Raw genomic sequence first — 20,599 nt, 5'->3', positions numbered from 1 at the left:
AACAGACCCCGTCCCCACTGCTCCGTCACCCTGGAAACCGAACCCGCCCCCACCTCGTCACACTGGAAACAGACCCCACCCGACTCCACCATCACCCTGGAAACAGATGCCACCCCCACTCCCCAGTCACCCTGGAAACAGACATCGCCCCCGCTCTGTCTCCATGGTGACAGTCCCCTACCCCGCTCTGTCTCCATGGTGACAGTCCCCTCCCCCGCTCTGTCTCCATGGTGACAGGCCCCTCCCCCGCTCTGTCTCCATGGTGACAGGTCCCTCCCCCGCTCTGTCTGCATGCTGACAGGCCCCTCCCCCGCTCTGTCTCCATGGTGAGAGGCCCCTCCCCCGCTCTGTCTCCATGGTGCCAGGCCCCTCTCCCGCTCTTTCTCCATGGTGACAGTCCCCTGCCCCGCTCTGTCTCCATGGTGACAGGCCCCTGCCCTGCTCTGTCTCCATGGTGAGAGGCCCCGCCCCGCTCTGTCTCCATGGCGACAGGCCCCTCCCCCTCCTCTGATTATTGAATTAATTTAACAATTGTATTAAAGGGATATTTCAGCACATTCTTCACCTGCTCTCTGAACTGAGTCTGGGTCACGGCGTAAATCGCAGTGTTTGTGGAGCAGCTCAGGAGCTGGAGCATGAAGGACAATTCCTGCAGAAAATCAGGGAGAATAACAGACTGATAACCCAAATAATACATCCGGAACCATATAGAATACACCAATAAGAGGGCCCACAAAAGTATGAAATTCCCAGAGATAACTAACAGTAAAATGATAGATTTCCTTCGACTCTCCATCTCGGGGTCTCTGTGACTCTCCCCACTGCTGTGAGCCCGGAGTCTCCTGCGTCCTCTGCTGCTCACCAAAATGTGTCTGACGGTGAGAGCGTTGAGCAGCAGAATAAGCACAAATGGGACGGCCGGGGTTAGAATGTTGTGGAGGAACTCGATTATTCCCCAGACACGAGAGAACATAACATCCATTGTTACCTCACAAAACCAGGGGGTGTTCACCAGCAAATACCAACCCGTGAACATAAAATACCAGAAGATGTTCTTTAAACAGCTCAGCACACTCACTGTTCCCACAACCACAGCCGATGTTTTCTCACTGCAATATTTCCTTTTCAGATTCTGACAACAAATGGCCACAAATCGATCAAAGGTGAAAGAGACGGTGAACCAGACAGAACAGTCTGTGACTGTGTACAGCAGGACGGCGTGGATATTACACATGGGGATGGACCGCAGGAACTGAAACTGTTCATAATTAGCAATGGGAATGTGTCTGAATATCAGGTCCAGGATAATGACCAGTAGATCCGCCGCTGACATGGCCACCAGGTACCGAGTGACACATTTGGAGAGACCGCACTTTCCCCGAGACAGGATCCCAATCGTCAGCAAGTTAACTGTGAGGAAGAGAAATAAACAGAGAAATTAGAGAGAAAGAGGGAGTGTGCATATTTGAGAGAATGTGATTCAGCAAGTGTGTGTGTGTGAGAGAGAATGTGTGTGTGTGTGAGTGCATGTGAGCGAGAGAGAGAGAGAGAGAGCATGTGTGTGAGAGAGAGAGAGACAGAGTGCGTGTGTGTGTGTATATATATATATATATATATATATATATATATATATATCAGTGCCTGGGTTCTGGTGTGTGTGTGCATAAAAATATATGTATGTCTATGGGTCTGGGCTGTGGTATGTGTGTGTGTGTGTGATTGTGTGTGTGTTTGTGCATATATATAAGTCTCAGTGTCTGGGCTGTGGTGAGTGTGTGTGTGTGTGTGTGTGTACATATATGTAAGTCTCAGTGTCTGGGCTGTGGTGTGTGTGTGTGTGTGTGTGTGTATATAAGTCTCAGTGTCTGGGCTGTGGTGAGTGTGTGGGTGTGTGTGTGTGTACATATATATAAGTCTCAGTGTCTGGGCTGTGGTGTGTGGGTGTGTGTGTGTGCGTGTGTGTTTGTGTGTGTGCATATATATAAGTCTCAGTGTCTGGGCTGTGGTGAGTGTGTGTGTGTGTGTGTGTGTTTGTGTGTGTGTACATATATGTAAGTCTCAGTGTCTGGGCTGTGGTGTGTGTGTGTGTGTGTATATAAGTCTCAGTGTCTGGGCTGTGGTGAGTGTGTGGGTGTGTGTGTGTACATATATAAGTCTCAGTGTCTGGGCTGTGGTGTGTGTGTGTGTGTGTGTATATATATAACTCTCAGTGTCTGGGCTGTGGTGTGTGTGTGTGTGTGTGTGTTTGTGCATATATAGAAGTCTCAGTGTCTGGGCTGTGGTGTGTGTGTGGGTGTGTGTGTGCGTGTGTGTGTGTGTACGTGTGTGTTTTTGTGTGCATATGTATAAGCCCCAGTGTCTGGACTGTGGTGTGTGTGTGTATATATATATAAGTCTGCGGGCCTGGACTGTGGTTATTGTGTGTGTATATACATAGTGTCTCAGGGCCTGGACTGTGGTATGTGTGTGTATATATATATATGTGTATAAGTCTCAGAGCCTGGACTGTGGTGTGTGTGTGTATATATATATATATATGTCTCAGGGCCTGGACTGTGGTGTGTTTGTGTGTGTACATATATATGTCTCAGGGCCTGGACTGTGGTGTGTGTGTGTGTGTACATATATATGTCACAGGGTCTGGACTGTGGTGTGTGTGTATATATAAGTCTCAGGGCCTGGAATGTGGTTTGTGTGTGTGTATATATATATATCTCAGGGCCTGGACTGCGGTTTGTGTGTGTGTATATATATAAGTCTCAGGGCCTGGACTGTGGTGTGTGTGTATATATATAAGTCTCAGGGCCTGGACTGGTGTGTGTGTGTGTGTCTGTATATATATGAGTCTCAAGGTCTGGACTGTGGTGTGTGTGTGTGTGTATATATAAGTGTCAGGGCCTGGACTGTGGTGTGTGTGTGTGCATACATATATATATCGGTCTCAGGGTCTGGACTGTGGTGTGTGTGCGTGTATATATATAAGTCTCAGGGCCTGGACTGTGGTGTGTATGTGTATATATTTATATACCTAAGGGCCTGGACTGTCGTGTGTTTGTATATTTCTTTATATATATACATACACAGTTTCAGGGCCTGGACTGTGGTGAGTGTGTGTGTATACATATATATATAAGTCTCAGGGCCTGGACCGTGGTGTGTGTGTGTGTGTATATATATATATAAGTCTCAGGGTCTGGACTGTGGTGTGTGTGTATATATATATATAAGTCTGAGGGCCTGGACTGTGGTTTGTGTGTGTGTATATTTATAGGTCCCAGGGCCTGGACTGTGGTGGGTGTGTGTGTATGTACATAAATCTCAGGGCCTGGACCGTGGTGTGTGTGTGTGTGTATATATATATAAGTCTCAGGGCCTGGACTGTGGTGTGTGTGTATATATCTAAATAAGTCTCAGGGCCTGGACTGTAGTGTGTGTGTGTGTATATATATATATATGTCTTAGGGACTGGACAGCAGTTTGTGTGTATATATCAAAATAAGTCTCAGGGCCTGGAAAGTGGTGTGTGTATATATATATATAAGTCGCAGGGCCTGGACTGTGGTGTGTGTGTATATATATATATGTAAGTCTGCGGGCCTGGACTGTGGTTTGTGTGTGTGTATATACATAAGTCTCAGGGCCTGGACTGTGGTGGGTGTGTGTGTATGTACATAAGTCTCAGGGCCTGGACCGTGGTGTGTGTGTATATATATATATATATATATATATAAGTCTCAGGGTCTGGACTGTGGTGTGTGTGTGTGTATATATATATAATTCTGAGGGCCTGGAATGTGGTTTGTGTGTGTGTATATATATCGGTGTCAGGGCCTGGACTGTGGTGGGTGTGTGTGTATGTGCATAAGTCTCAGGGCCTGGACCGTGGTGTGTGTGTGTGTGTATATATCAGTCTCAGGGTCTGGACTGTGGTGTGTGTGTATATATATATATAATTCTCAAGGTCTGGACTGTGGTGTCTGTGTGTGTGTAAGTATATAATTCTCAGGGCCTGGACTGTGGTGTGTGTGTGTGTATATCACTGAAACGTGGATAGGTGAGGGGGAGGAATGGTTTTTGGAGGTACCTGGTTATAGATGTTTTCATAAGATTAGGAATGGTGGTAAAAGAGGTGGGGGGGGTGGCATTGTTAGTTAGAAATAGTGTAACAACTGCTGAAAGAATTTTCGAGGAGGATCTGCCGACTGAGGCACTGTGGGTTGAGGTCAGGAACAGGAAAGGAGCAGTCACCTTGATGGGAGTTTTCTATAGGCCCCCCAATAGCAGCAGGGAGGTGGAAGAGCAGATTGGGAAACAGATTTTGGAAAGGAGCAGAAGTCACAGGGTAGTAATTATGGGGGATTTCAACTTCCCAAATATTGATTGGCAACTCTTTAGATCGAATAGTTTGGATGGGGTAGTGTTTGTGCAGTATGTCCAGGAAGCTTTTCTGACTCAGTATGTAGACTGCCCGACCAGAGGGGAGGCAATATTGGATTTGGTACTAGGTAATGAACCAGGGCAAGTGATAGAGCTGTTGGTGGGCGAGCACTTTGGAGATAGTGATCACAATTCTGTAGCATTCACTGTGGTAATGGAGAGGGATAGGTATGTGCAACAGGGCAAGGTTTACAATTGGGGGAAGGGTAGATATGATGCTGTCAGGCAGGAACTGAGGAGCATAAGTTGGGAGCATATGCTGGCAGGGAAAGGCACGGTCGAAATGTGGAACTTTTTCAAGGAGCAGATAGTAGGGGCCATTGATAAGCATGTCCCTGTCAGACAGGGAAGGGATGGTCATGTGAGGGAACCGTGGTTGACAAGAGAGGTTGAGAGTCTTGTTAGGAAGAAGAAGGATGCGTATATAAAGTTGAGGAAAAAGGGCACAGGCATAGCTCTGGAGGGATACAAGATGGCCAGGAAGGATCTGAAGAAAGGGATTAGGAGAGCTAAGAGAGGGCATGAAAAATGCTTGGCGGGTAGGATAAAAGAAAACCCCAAGGCCTTTTACGCGTATGTCAGAAATATGAGGATGACTAGGGGGACCGTAGGTCCGGTCAAGGACAATAGCGGGAGACTGTGTGTTGAGCCGGAAGAGATAAGTGAGGTTTTGAATGAGTACTTCTCTTCGGTATTTACGAATGAGAAGGGGTGTATTACTGAAGAGGACGGTGTGAAACAGACTGGTAAGCTCGAGGAAGTGCTCGTTAGGAGGGAAGATGTGTTGGGGTTTTTGAATAACTTGAAGATAGACAAGTCTCCCGGGCCTGACGGGGTATATCCAAGGATGTTATGGGAAGCAAGGGATGAAATTGCAGAGCCGCTGGCAATGATCTTTTCATCTTCTCTGCTGACGGGGGTGGTACCAGGTGATTGGAGGGTGGCAAATGTTGTGCCCCTGTTCAAGAAAGGGAATAGGAACAACCCTGGGAATTACAGGCCAGTTAGTCTTACTTCGGTGGTAGGCAAGTTGATGGAAAAGGTGCTGAGGGATAGGATTTCTGAGCATCTGGAAAGACACTGCTTGATTCGGGACAGTCAGCACGGTTTTGTGAGGGGTAGGTCTTGCCTCACAAGCCTGATTGAATTCTTTGAGCAGGTGACCAAGCAAGTGGATGAGGGTAAACCAGTGGATGTGGTGTACATGGATTTTAGTAAGGCATTTGATAAGGTCCCCCATGGTAGACTTATGGAGAAAGTCAGGAGGCATGGGATAGTGGGGAATGTGGCCAGTTGGATTAAGAATTGGCTAACTGATAGAAGGCAGAGAGTGGTCTTAGATGGTAAATACTCAGCCTGGAGCCCAGTTACCAGTGGCGTGCCGCAGGGATCAGTTCTGGGTCCTCTCCTGTTTGTGATTTTTATTAACGACTTGGATGAGGAAGTCGAAGGGTGGGTCAGTAAATTTGCAGATGATACAAAGGTTGGTGGAGTTGTGGATACCGAGGAGGGCTATTGTCGTCTGCAAAGGGACTTGGATAGGTTGCAGTGCTGGGCTGAAAAGTGGCAGATGGAGTTTAACCCTGAAAAGTGTGAGGTCGTCCATTTTGGAAGGACAAACATGAATGCAAAATACTGGGTTAACGGTAGGGTTCTTGGGCATGTGGAGGAGCAGAGAGACCTTGGGGTCTATGTGCATAGATCATTGAAAGTTGCAACTCAAGTGGATAGGGCTGTGAAGAAGGCATATGGGGTGTTAGCGTTCATTCGCAGAGGGATTGAATTTAAGAGCCGTGAGGTGATGATGCAGCTGTACAGGACCTTGGTAAGGCCTCATTTGGAGTACTGTGTGCAGTTCTGGTCGCCTCATTTTAGGAAGGATGTGGAAGCCTTGGAGAGGGTGCAGAGGAGATTTACCAGGATGTTGCCTGGAATGGAGAATAAGTCTTACGAGGAAAGACTGAACATTCTAGGCCTCTTCTCATTAGAAAGGAGAAGGATGAGGGGTGACATGATAGAGGTTTATAAGATGATCAGGGGAATAGATAGGGTAGACAGTCAGAAACTTTTTCCCCGGGTGGAGCAAAGCGTTACAAGGGGTCATAAATTTAAGGTGAAGGGTGGGAGATATAAGGGGGATGTCAGGGGAAGGTTCTTTACCCAGAGAGTGGTCGAGGCATGGAATGCCTTGCCCGGGGAAGTTGTTGAGTCAGAAACTTTAGGGACTTTCAAAAGGCTTTTGGATAGGTATATGGATAAAGGAGAATGATGGGGTATAGATTAAATTGTCCTTGACAGAGGACAAAGGATCGGCACAACATTGTGGGCCGAAGGGCCTGTTCTGTGCTGTATGTTCTATGTTCTATGTTCTATATATATATAAGTCTTAGGGACTGGACTGTAGTGTGTGTGTATATATGAAAATAAGTCTCAGGGCCTGGACTGTGGTGTGTGTGTGTGTGTATATATATAAGTCTTAGGGAATGGACGGTAGTTTGTGTGTATATATCAAATTAAGTCTCAGGGCCTGGACTGTGGTGTGTGTGTGTATATATATATATAAGTCTCAGGGCCTTGACTGTGGTGTGTGTGTGTGTGTATATATATATATGTCTCAGGGCCTTGACTGTGGTGTGTGTGTGTGTGTATATATATATATGTCTCAGGGTCTGGACTGTGGTGTGTGTGTGTGTGTGTATATATAAGTCTCAGGGCACGGAATGTGGTGTGTGTGTATATATATATATAAGTCTCAGGGCCTGGACTGGTGTGTGTGTGTGTCTGTATATATATGAGTCTCAAGGTCTGGACTGTTGTGTGTGTACATATATATATAAGTCTCAGGGCCTGGACTGGTGTGTGTGTGTGTCTGTATATATATGAGTCTCAAGGTCTGGACTGTTGTGTGTGTACATATATATATAAGTCTCAGGGCCTGGACTGGTGTGTGTGTGTGTGTGTGTATATATAAGTCTCAGGTCCTGGACTGTGGTGTGTGTGTGTATTTATCTATATATATATATATCTCAGGGCCTGGACTGTGGTGTGTGTGTATAGGTATATAAGTCTCAGGGCCTGGACTGTGGTGTGCGTGTATATATATATATAAGTCTCAGGGCCTGGACTGTGCTGTGTGTGTATATATATATAAGTCTCAGGGCCTGGACTGTGGTGTGTGTGTGTATATATATATGTAGGTCTCAGGGCCTGGACTGTGGTGTGTATGTGTATTTATCTATATATACATATATATTTCTTTCTTTTGGGCCTCCTTATCTCGAGAGACAATGGATACGCGCCTGGAGGTGGTCAGTGGTTTGTGAAGCAGCGCCTGGAGTGGCTATAAAGGCCAATTCTGGAGTGACAGGCTCTTCCACAGGTGCTGCAGAGAAATTTGTTTGTTGGGGCTGTTGCACAGTTGGCTCTCCCCTTGCGCCTCTCTGTCTTTTTTCCTGCCAACTACTAAGTCTCTTCGACTCGCCACAATTTAGCCCTGTCTTTATGGCTGCCCGCCAGCTCTGGCGAATGCTGGCAACTGACTCCCACGACTTGTGATCAATGTCACACGATTTCATGTCGCGTTTGCAGACGTCTTTATAACGGAGACATGGACGGCCGGTGGGTCTGATACCAGTGGCGAGCTCACTGTACAATGTGTCTTTGGGGATCCTGCCATCTTCCATGCGGCTCACATGGCCAAGCCATCTCAAGCGCCGCTGACTCAGTAGTGTGTATAAGCTGGGGATGTTGGCCGCTTCAAGGACTTCTGTGTTGGAGATATAGTCCTGCCACCTGATGCCAAGTATTCTCCGAAGGCAGCGAAGATGGAATGAATTGAGACGTCGCTCTTGGCTGGCATACGTTGTCCATATCTCAGTGCCTGGACTGTGGTGTGTATGTGTATTTATATGTAGTTCTCAGGGCCTGGACTGTGGTGTGTGTGTATATATATAAATCTCAGGGCCTGGACTGTGGTGTGTGTGGATATATATATATAAGTCTCAGGGCCTGGACTGTGGTGTGTGTGCATATATATATAAGTCTCAGGGCCTGGACTGTGGTGTGTGTGTATATATATATATAAGTCTCAGGGCCTGGACTGTCGTGTGTGTTTGTTTTTATGCGTCTCAGGGCCTGGACTGTGGTGTGTGTGAGTGTATATGAAAATATATATATATATATATATATATCTCAGGGCCTGGACTTCGGTGTGTGTGTATATATATATATAAGTCTCAGGGCCTGGAATGTGGTGTGTGTGTATATATATATAAGTCTCAGGGCCTGGACTGTGGTGTGTGTGTATATATATATAACTCTCAGGGCCAGGACCGTGGTGTGTGTGTGTCTATATATATAAGTCTCTGGGTCTGGACTGTGGTGTGTGTGTGTATATATATAAGTCTCAGGGTCTGGATTGTGGTGTGTGAATATATATATATATATATATATATATATATATATATATATATATATATATATATAAGTCTCAGGGCCTGCAATGTGGCGTGTTTGCAAATATATATATATATATAAGTCTCAGAGCCTGGACTGTGCTGTGTGTGTGTATATATTTATATACCTCAGGGCCAGGACTGTGGTTTCTGTGTGTCTATATACATATTATTCTCAGGGCCTGGACTGTGGTGTGTGTGTGTGTATATATATATGTCTCAGGGCCTGGACTGTGGTATGTGTGTATATATTTATATACCTCAGGGCTTGGACTGTGGTGTGTGTGTATCTATATATATATTATTCTCAGGGCCTGTACTGTGGTGTGTGTGTGTGTGTATATATGTTTCAGGGCTTGGACTGTGGTGTGTGTGTGTGAGTATATATGTCTCAGGGCCTGGACTGTGGTATGTGTGCATATATTTATATACCTCAGGGCCTGGACTGTGGTGTGTGTGTATCTATATATATATTATTCTCAGGGCCTGGACTGTGCTGTGTGTGTGTGTATATATATGTCTCAGGGCCTGGACTGTGGTATGTGTGTATATATTTATATACCTCAGGGCTTGGACTGTGGTGTGTGTGTATCTATATATATATATTATTCTCAGGGCCTGGACTGCGGTGTGTGTGTGTGTGTATATATAAATATATTTGTCTCAGGGCTTGGACTGTGGTGTGTGTGTGTGTATATATATGTCTCAGGGCTTGGACAGTGGTTTGTGTGTGTGTGTATATTTATACATCTCAGGGACTGGACTGTGGTGTGTTTGTGTTTGTATATATATGAGTCTCAGGGCCTGGACTGTGGTGTACGTGTGTTTGCACATACATTAGTCTCAGGGCCTGCACTGTGGTGTGTTTGCATATATATATATATATCTCAGTCTCAGTGCCTGGACTGTGGTGTGTGTGTATATATTTATATACCTCAGGGCCTGGACTGTGGTGTGTGTGTGTGTGTATATATATATATGTCTCAGGGTCTGGACTGTGGTGTGTGTGTGTGTGTGTATATATAAGTCTCAGGGCACGGAATGTGGTGTGTGTGTATATATATATATATATCTCAGGTCCTGGACTGTGGTGTGTGTGTATATATGTATATATAAGTCTCAGGGTCTGGACTGTGGTGTGTGTGTGTGTGTATATATATGAGTCTCAGGGTCTGGACTGTGGTGTGTGTGTGTGTATATATATAAGTCTCAGGTCCTGGACTGTGGTGTGTGTGTGTATATATATATATATATATATGTATATATAAGTCTCAGGGCTTGGACTGGTGTGTGTGTGTGTCTGTATATATATGAGTCTCAAGGTCTGGACTGTTGTGTGTGTACATATATATATAAGTCTCAGGGCCTGGACTGGTGTGTGTGTGTGTGTGTATATATAAGTCTCAGGTCCTGGACTGTGGTGTGTGTGTGTATTTATCTATATATATATATATCTCAGGGCCTGGACTGTGGTGTGTGTGTATAGGTATATAAGTCTCAGGGCCTGGACTGTGGTGTGCGTGTATATATATATATAAGTCTCAGGGCCTGGACTGTGCTGTGTGTGTATATATATATAAGTCTCAGGGCCTGGACTGTGGTGTGTGTGTGTATATATATATGTAGGTCTCAGGGCCTGGACTGTGGTGTGTATGTGTATTTATCTATATATACATATATATATATATATATCTCAGTGCCTGGACTGTGGTGTGTATGTGTATTTATATGTAGTTCTCAGGGCCTGGACTGTGGTGTGTGTGTATATATATAAATCTCAGGGCCTGGACTGTGGTGTGTGTGGATATATATATATAAGTCTCAGGGCCTGGACTGTGGTGTGTGTGCATATATATATAAGTCTCAGGGCCTGGACTGTGGTGTGTGTGTATATATATATATAAGTCTCAGGGCCTGGACTGTCGTGTGTGTTTGTTTTTATGCGTCTCAGGGCCTGGACTGTGGTGTGTGTGAGTGTATATGAAAATATATATATATATATATATATATATCTCAGGGCCTGGACTTCGGTGTGTGTGTATATATATATATAAGTCTCAGGGCCTGGAATGTGGTGTGTGTGTATATATATATAAGTCTCAGGGCCTGGACTGTGGTGTGTGTGTATATATATATAACTCTCAGGGCCAGGACCGTGGTGTGTGTGTGTCTATATATATAAGTCTCTGGGTCTGGACTGTGGTGTGTGTGTGTATATATAAAAGTCTCAGGGTCTGGATTGTGGTGTGTGAATATATATATATATATATATATATATATATATATATATATATATAAGTCTCAGGGCCTGCAATGTGGCGTGTTTGCAAATATATATATATATATAAGTCTCAGAGCCTGGACTGTGCTGTGTGTGTATATATATTTATATACCTCAGGGCCAGGACTGTGGTTTCTGTGTGTCTATATACATATTATTCTCAGGGCCTGGACTGTGGTGTGTGTGTGTGTATATATATATGTCTCAGGGCCTGGACTGTGGTATGTGTGTATATATTTATATACCTCAGGGCTTGGACTGTGGTGTGTGTGTATCTATATATATATTATTCTCAGGGCCTGTACTGTGGTGTGTGTGTGTGTGTATATATGTTTCAGGGCTTGGACTGTGGTGTGTGTGTGTGAGTATATATGTCTCAGGGCCTGGACTGTGGTATGTGTGCATATATTTATATACCTCAGGGCCTGGACTGTGGTGTGTGTGTATCTATATATATATTATTCTCAGGGCCTGGACTGTGCTGTGTGTGTGTGTATATATATGTCTCAGGGCCTGGACTGTGGTATGTGTGTATATATTTATATACCTCAGGGCTTGGACTGTGGTGTGTGTGTATCTATATATATATATTATTCTCAGGGCCTGGACTGCGGTGTGTGTGTGTGTGTATATATAAATATATATGTCTCAGGGCTTGGACTGTGGTGTGTGTGTGTGTATATATATGTCTCAGGGCTTGGACAGTGGTTTGTGTGTGTGTGTATATTTATACATCTCAGGGACTGGACTGTGGTGTGTTTGTGTTTGTATATATATGAGTCTCAGGGCCTGGACTGTGGTGTACGTGTGTTTGCACATACATTAGTCTCAGGGCCTGCACTGTGGTGTGTTTGCATATATATATATATATCTCAGTCTCAGTGCCTGGACTGTGGTGTGTGTGTATATATTTATATACCTCAGGGCCTGGACTGTGGTGTGTGTGTATCTATATATATATTATTCTCAGGGCCTGTACTGTGGTGTGTGTGTGTGTGTATATATGTTTCAGGGCTTGGACTGTGGTGTGTGTGTGTGAGTATATATGTCTCAGGGCCTGGACTGTGGTATGTGTGCATATATTTATATACATCAGGGCCTGGACTGTGGTGTGTGTGTATCTATATATATATTATTCTCAGGGCCTGGACTGTGGTGTGTGTGTGTGTATATATATGTCTCAGGGCTTAACTGTGGTGTGTGTGTGTGCGTGTGTGTATATATGACTCAGGGCTTGGACTTTGGTGTGTGTGTGTATCTATATATATATTATTCTCAGGGCCTGGACTGTGGTGTGTGTGTGTTTGTATATATATAAGTCTCAGTGTCTGGACTGTGGTGTTTGTGTACATATATATCGAAGTCTCAGGGTCTGGACTGTGTTGCATGTGTGTTTGTAAATATAGATGTCTCAGGGCCTGGACTGTGGTGTGTGTGTGTGTATATATGTGTATGTCTCAGGGTCTGGGCTTTGGTGTGTGTGTCTGTATATATATATGTCTTAGGGTCTGGACTGTGGTGAGTGTGTGTGTCTATATATAAGTCTCAGGGCATGGACTGTGGTGTGTGTGTATGTAGAAATATAAGTCTCAGGGCCTGGACTGTGGTGTGTGTGTGTGTATATATATAAGTCTCAGGGCATGGACTGTGGTGTTTGTGTATGTAGAAATATAAGTCTCAGGGCCTGGACTGTGATGTGTGTATATGTATATATATAAGTCTCAGGGCCTGGACTGTGGTGAGTGTGTGTGTATATATATAAGTCTCAAAACCTGGACTGTGGTGTGTGTGTGTGTATATATATAAGTCTCAGGGCCTGGACTGTTGTGTGTGTGTGTGTGTATATATAAGTCTCAGGGCATGGACTGTGGTGTGTGTGTGTGTGTATATATAAGTCTCAAGGCCTGGACTGTGGTGTGTGTGTGTGTGTATATATAAGTCTCAGGGCATGGACTGTGGTGTGTGAGTATATATATGTATAAATATCTCAGGGTCTGGACTGTGGTGTGTGTCTGTATATATATAAGTCTCAAGGCCTGGACTGTGGTGTGTGTGTGAGTGTATATATAAGTCTCAGGGCATGGACTGTGGTGTGTGAGTATATATATGTATAAATATCTCAGGGTCTGGACTGTGGTGTGTGTGTGTATATATAAGTCTCAGGGCATGGACTGTGGTGTGTGAGTATATATATGTATAAATATATCAGGGTCTGGACTGTGGTGTGTGTGTGTGTGTATATATATATAATTCTCAGGGCCTGGACTGTGGTGAGTGCGTGTGTGTATATATAGGTCTCAGGGTCTGGACTGTGGTGAGTGTGTGTGTATATATAAAAGTCTCAGGGCCTGGACTGTGGTGTGTGTGTGTTTCTATAGAAGTCTCGATGCCGGGAGTGTGGTGTGTGTGTGTTTGTATATATATAAGTCTCAGGGTCTGGACTGTGGTGTTTGTGTACATAGATATCGAAGTCGCAGGGTCTGGACTGTGTTGTGTGTGTGTTTGTATATAGATAAGTATCAGGGCCTGGACTGTGGTGTGTGTGTGTGTGCATATATGTGTATGTCTCAGGGTCTGGGCTTTGGTTTGTGTGTCTGTCTATATATATGTCTCAGGGTCTGGACTGTGGTGTGTGCATATATATATTTCTGTAAGTCTCAGTGCCTGGACTGTGGTTTGTGTGTGTATATATATATATCAGTCTCAGGGTCTGGACTGTGGTGTGTATATATATATATCTATAAATAAGTCTCAGGGCCTGGACTGTGGTGTGTGTGTATACATTTAAGTCTCATGGCATGGACTGTGGTGTGTGTGCAGGTAGAAATATAAGTCTCAGGGCCTGGACTGTGGTGTGTGTGTATACATTTAAGTCTCATGGCATGGACTGTGGTGTGTGTGCAAGTAGAAATATAAGTCTCAGGGCCTGAACTGTGGTGTGTGCGTACATATATATATGTAAGTCTCAGTGCCTGGACTGTGGTGTGTGTGTGTACATATATTTATAAGTCTCAGGGCCTTGACTGTGGTGTGTGTATATATATATCTATAAATAATTATCAGGGCCTGGACTGTGGTGTGTGTGTATACATTTAAGTCTCATGGCATGGACTGTGGTGTGTGTGCAGGTAAAAATATAAGTCTCAGGGCCTGGACTGTGGTGTGTGTGTATGTATATCTAAAAGTCTCAGGGCCTGGACTGTGGTTTCTGTGTGTGTATATATATAAGTCTCAGGGCCTGGACTGTGGTGTGTGTGTGCATATATATATATATATATGTAAGACTCAGGGTCTGGACTGTGGTGTGTGTGTGTTTGTATATATATAAGTCTCAGGGTCTGGACTGTGGTGTGTGTGTGTTTGTATATATATAAGTCTCAGGGTCTGGACTGTGGTGTTTGTGTGTGCATATATATGTCTCAGGGCTTGGACTGTGGTGTGTGTGCGTGTGTATATAAGTCTCAGGGCCTGGACTGTGATGTGTGTGTGTTTGTATATATATAAGTCTCAGGGTCTGGACTGTGGTGTTTGTGTGTGCATATATAAGTCTCAGGGCCTGGACTGTGGTGTGTGTGTCTATATATATAAGTCTCAGGGCGTGGACTGTGGTGTGTGTGTGTGTGTGTATATTTATACATCTCAGGGCCTGGAATGTGGTGTGTGTGTGTTTGTATATATATAAGCCTCAGGGTCTGGACTGTGGTGTTTGTGTACATATATATCGAAGTCTCAGGGTCTGGACTGTGTTGTGTGTGTGTTTGTAAATATAGATGTCTCAGGGCCTGGACTGTGGTGTGTGTGTGTGTATATTTGTGTATGTCTCAGGGTCTGGGCTTTGGTGTGTGTGTGTGTATATATAAGTCTCAGGGCATGGACTGTGGTGTGTGTGTATGTAGAAATATAAGTCTCAGGGCCTGGACTGTGGTGTGTGTGTGTGTATATATATAAGTCTCAGGGCATGGACTGTGGTGTTTGTGTATGTAGAAATATAAGTCTCAGGGCCTGGACTGTGGTGTGTGTATATGTATATATATATAAGTCTCAGGGCCTGGACTGTGGTGAGTGTGCGTGTATATATATAAGTCTCAAAACCTGGACTGTGGTGTGTGTGTGTGTATATATATAAGTCTCAGGGCCTGGACTGTTGTGTGTGTTTGTGTGTGTATATATAAGTCTCAGGGCATGGACTGTGGTGTGTGAGTATATATATGTATAAATATCTCAGGGTCTGGACTGTGGTGTGTGTGTGTATATATATAAGTCTCAAGGCCTGGACTGTGGTGTGTGTGTGAGTGTATATATAAGTCTCAGGGCATGGACTGTGGTGTGTGAGTATATATATGTATAAATATCTCAGGGTCTGGACTGTGGTGTGTGTGTGTATATATAAGTCTGAGGGCATGGACTGTGGTTTGTGAGTATATATATGTATAAATATCTCAGGGTCTGGACTGTGGTGTGTGTGTGTATATATATAATTCTCAGGGCCTGGACTGTGGTGAGTGCGTGTGTGTATATATATAATTCTCAGGGCCTGGACTGTGGTGAGTGCGTGTGTGTATATATAGGTCTCAGGGTCTGGACTGTGGTGAGTGTGTGTGTATATATAAAAGTCTCAGGGCCTGGACTGTGGTGTGTGTGTGTTTCTATAGAAGTCTCGATGCCGGAAGTGTGGTGTGTGTGTGTTTGTATATATATAAGTCTCAGGGTCTGGACTGTGGTGTTTGTGTACATAGATATCGAAGTCGCAGGGTCTGGACTGTGTTGTGTGTGTGTTTGTATATAGATAAGTATCAGGGCCTGGACTGTGGTGTGTGTGTGTTTCTATATATATAAGTATCAGTGCCTGGACTGTGGTGTGTGTGTGTGTGCATATATGTGGATGTCTCAGGGTCTGGGCTTTGGTGTGTGTGTCTGTCTATATATATGTCTCAGGGTCTGGACTGTGGTGTGTGCATATATATATTTCTGTAAGTCTCAGTGCCTGGACTGTGGTTTGTGTGTGTATATATATATATCAGTCTCAGGGTCTGGACTGTGGTGTGTGTATATATATATCTATAAAGAAGTCTCAGGGCCTGGACTGTGGTGTGTGTGTATACATTTAAGTTTCATGGCATGGACTGTGGTGTGTGTGCAGGTAGAAATATAAGTCTCAGGGCCTGGACTGTGGTGTGTGCGTATATATATATATATGTAAGTCTCAGTGCCTGGACTGTGGTGTGTGTGTGTATATATATTTATAAGTCTCAGGGCCTTGACTGTGGTGTGTGTATATATATATATCTATAAATAATTATCAGGGCCTGGACTGTGGTGTGTGTGTATACATTTAAGTCTCATGGCATGGACTGTGGTGTGTGTGCAGGTAGAAATATAAGTCTCAGGGCCTGGACTGTGGTGTGTGTGTATGTATATCTAAAAGTCTCAGGGCCTGGACTGTGGTTTTTGTGTGTGTATATATATAAGTCTCAGGGCCTGGACTGTGGTGTGGGTGTGCATATATATATATATATAAGACTCAGGTTCTGGACTGTGGTGAGTGTGTGTGTATATATATGTATGTCTCAGTGCCTGGACTGTGGTGTTTGTGTGCATATATATATATAAGTCTCAGGGTCTGGACTGAAGTGTGTGTGTGTGTGTGTGTATATTTGGAAGTCTCAGGGTCTGGCCTGTGGTGTGTGTGTGTCTATATTTATATACCTCATGGCCTGGACTGTGGTGTGTGTGTGCATATGCATATATATATATATATCATTCTCAGGGCCTGGACTGTGGTGTGCATGTGTATATATTTATATACCTCAGGGCCTGGACTGTGGTGGGTGTGTGTGTACATACATAAGTCTCAGGGCCTGGACTGTGGTGTGTGTGTGTGTATATATATAAGTCTCAGGGCATGGACTGTGGTGTTTGTGTATGTAGAAATATAAGTCTCAGGGCCTGGACTGTGGTGTGTGTATATGTATATATATATAAGTCTCAGGGCCTGGACTGTGGTGAGTGTGCGTGTATATATATAAGTCTCAAAACCTGGACTGTGGTGTGTGTGTGTGTATATATATAAGTCTCAGGGCCTGGACTGTTGTGTGTGTTTGTGTGTGTATATATAAGTCTCAGGGCATGGACTGTGGTGTGTGAGTATATATATGTATAAATATCTCAGGGTCTGGACTGTGGTGTGTGTGTGTATATATATAAGTCTCAAGGCCTGGACTGTGGTGTGTGTGTGAGTGTATATATAAGTCTCAGGGCATGGACTGTGGTGTGTGAGTATATATATGTATAAATATCTCAGGGTCTGGACTGTGGTGTGTGTGTGTATATATAAGTCTGAGGGCATGGACTGTGGTTTGTGAGTATATATATGTATAAATATCTCAGGGTCTGGACTGTGGTGTGTGTGTGTATATATATAATTCTCAGGGCCTGGACTGTGGTGAGTGCGTGTGTGTATATATATAATTCTCAGGGCCTGGACTGTGGTGAGTGCGTGTGTGTATATATAGGTCTCAGGGTCTGGACTGTGGTGAGTGTGTGTGTATATATAAAAGTCTCAGGGCCTGGACTGTGGTGTGTGTGTGTTTCTATAGAAGTCTCGATGCCGGAAGTGTGGTGTGTGTGTGTTTGTATATATATAAGTCTCAGGGTCTGGACTGTGGTGTTTGTGTACATAGATATCGAAGTCGCAGGGTCTGGACTGTGTTGTGTGTGTGTTTGTATATAGATAAGTATCAGGGCCTGGACTGTGGTGTGTGTGTGTTTCTATATATATAAGTATCAGTGCCTGGACTGTGGTGTGTGTGTGTGTGCATATATGTGGATGTCTCAGGGTCTGGGCTTTGGTGTGTGTGTCTGTCTATATATATGTCTCAGGGTCTGGACTGTGGTGTGTGCATATATATATTTCTGTAAGTCTCAGTGCCTGGACTGTGGTTTGTGTGTGTATATATATATATCAGTCTCAGGGTCTGGACTGTGGTGTGTGTATATATATATATCTATAAAGAAGTCTCAGGGCCTGGACTGTGGTGTGTGTGTATACATTTAAGTTTCATGGCATGGACTGTGGTGTGTGTGCAGGTAGAAATATAAGTCTCAGGGCCTGGACTGTGGTGTGTGCGTATATATATATATATATGTAAGTCTCAGTGCCTGGACTGTGGTGTGTGTGTGTATATATATTTATAAGTCTCAGGGCCTTGACTGTGGTGTGTGTATATATATATATCTATAAATAATTATCAGGGCCTGGACTGTGGTGTGTGTGTATACATTTAAGTCTCATGGCATGGACTGTGGTGTGTGTGCAGGTAGAAATATAAGTCTCAGGGCCTGGACTGTGGTGTGTGTGTATGTATATCTAAAAGTCTCAGGGCCTGGACTGTGGTTTTTGTGTGTGTATATATATAAGTCTCAGGGCCTGGACTGTGGTGTGGGTGTGCATATATATATATATATATAAGACTCAGGTTCTGGACTGTGGTGAGTGTGTGTGTATATATATGTATGTCTCAGTGCCTGGACTGTGGTGTTTGTGTGCATATATATATATAAGTCTCAGGGTCTGGACTGAAGTGTGTGTGTGTGTGTGTGTATATTTGGAAGTCTCAGGGTCTGGCCTGTGGTGTGTGTGTGTCTATATTTATATACCTCATGGCCTGGACTGTGGTGTGTGTGTGCATATGCATATATATATATATATCATTCTCAGGGCCTGGACTGTGGTGTGCATGTGTATATATTTATATACCTCAGGGCCTGGACTGTGGTGGGTGTGTGTGTACATACATAAGTCTCAGGGCCTGGACTGTGGTGTGTGTGTGTGTATATATATATAATTCTCTGGGACAGGACTGTAGTGTGTGTGTATATCAAAATAAGTCTCAGGGCCTGGACTGTGCTGTGTGTGTATATATATATAAAATTCTCAGGGCCTGGACTGGAGTGTGGGTGTGTGTGTGTGTGTATATATATGAGTCTCAAGGTCTGGACTGTGGTGTGTGTGTGTGTGTGTATATAAGTCTCAGGGCCTGGTCTGTGGTGTGTGTGTATATATATATAAGTCTCAGGGCCTGGACTGTGGTGTGTGTGTATATATATATAAGTCTCAGGGCCTGGACTGTGGTGTGTGTGTATATATATATAAGTCTCAGGGCCTGGACTGTGGTGTGTGTGAGTGTATATATATATACATATATATCTCAGGGCCTGGGCTGTGGTGTATGTGCATAGATATATAAGTCTCAGGGCCTGGACCGTGGTCTGTGTGTGTATATATATATGAGTCTCAGGTCCTGGACTGTGGTGTACGTTTGTTTGCATATACATTAGTCTCAGGGCCTGCACTGTGGTGTGTTTGCATATATATATATATCTAAGTCTCAGTGCCTGGACTGTGGTGTGTGTGTGTATATATTTATATACCTCAGGGCCTGGACTGTGGTGTGTGTGTATCTATATATATATTATTCTCAGGGCCTGGACTGTGGTGTGTGTGTGTGAGTATATGTGGCTCAGGGCCTGGACTGTGGTATGTGTGTATATATTTATATACATCAGGGCCTGGACTGTAGTGAGTGTGTGTGTCTATATATAAGTCTCAGTGCCTTGACTGTGGTGTGTGTGTATCTATATATATATTATTCTCAGGGGCTGGAATGTGGTGTGTGTGTGTGCATATATATGTCTCAGGGCGTGGACTGTGGTGTGTGTGTATATGTATAAGTCTCAGGGCATGGACTGTGGTGTGTGTGTGTATGTTTATATGTACGTCTCAGGGCCTGGACTGTGGTGTGTGTGTATGTATATCTAAAAGTCTCAGGGCCTGGACGGTGGTGTTTGTGTGTGTATATATGTGTCTCAGGGCTTGGACTGTGGTGTGTGTGTGTGTGTGTGTGTATATATGACTCAGGGCTTGGACTGTGGTGTGTGTGTGTGTGTATATATAAGTCTCAGGGCCTGGACTGTGGTGTGTGTATATATATATATAAGTCTCAGGGCCTGGACTGTGGTGTGTGTGTGTGTGTGTATATTTATACATCTCAGGGCCTGGACTGTGGTGTGTTTGTGTTTGTATATATATAAGTCTCAGGGTCTGGACTGTGGTGTTTGTGTACATATGTATCGAAGTCTCAGGGTCTCGACTGTGTTATGTGTGTGTTTGTAAATATATATGTCTCAGGACCTGGACTGTGGTGTGTGTGTATATATGTGTATGTCTCAGGGTCTGGGCTTTGGTGTGTGTGTCTGTATATATATATATGTCTCAGGGTCTGGACTGTGGTGAGTGTGTGTGTCTATATATAAGTCTCAGGGTCTGGACTGTGGTGTTTGTGTACATATGTATCGAAGTCTCAGGGTCTGGACTGTGTTATGTGTGTGTTTGTAAATATATATGTCTCAGGGCCTGGACTGTGGTGTG

At 44.1% G+C, this 20,599-nt stretch overlaps 1 protein-coding gene across 1 annotated transcript in view; it reads right to left on the bottom strand.

Moving 5' to 3' along the window:
- Positions 1 to 511: 511 nt before the first annotated feature.
- LOC137363834 (probable G-protein coupled receptor 139) overlaps positions 512 to 20,599 on the bottom strand; it is a 65,353-nt gene continuing 45,265 nt past the window's right edge. Inside the window, exon 2 of the mRNA XM_068027392.1 lies at positions 512 to 1,410. Within this exon, the coding sequence (XP_067883493.1) occupies positions 512 to 1,410 (899 nt within the window). The remainder of the gene's footprint in view (positions 1,411 to 20,599) is intronic.

Source organism: Heterodontus francisci, unplaced genomic scaffold (assembly GCF_036365525.1).
Source record: "Heterodontus francisci isolate sHetFra1 unplaced genomic scaffold, sHetFra1.hap1 HAP1_SCAFFOLD_221, whole genome shotgun sequence".
In the NCBI taxonomy this organism is placed as follows: Eukaryota; Metazoa; Chordata; class Chondrichthyes; order Heterodontiformes; family Heterodontidae; genus Heterodontus; species Heterodontus francisci.
This window is presented reverse-complemented; position numbering and strand designations above follow the sequence as displayed.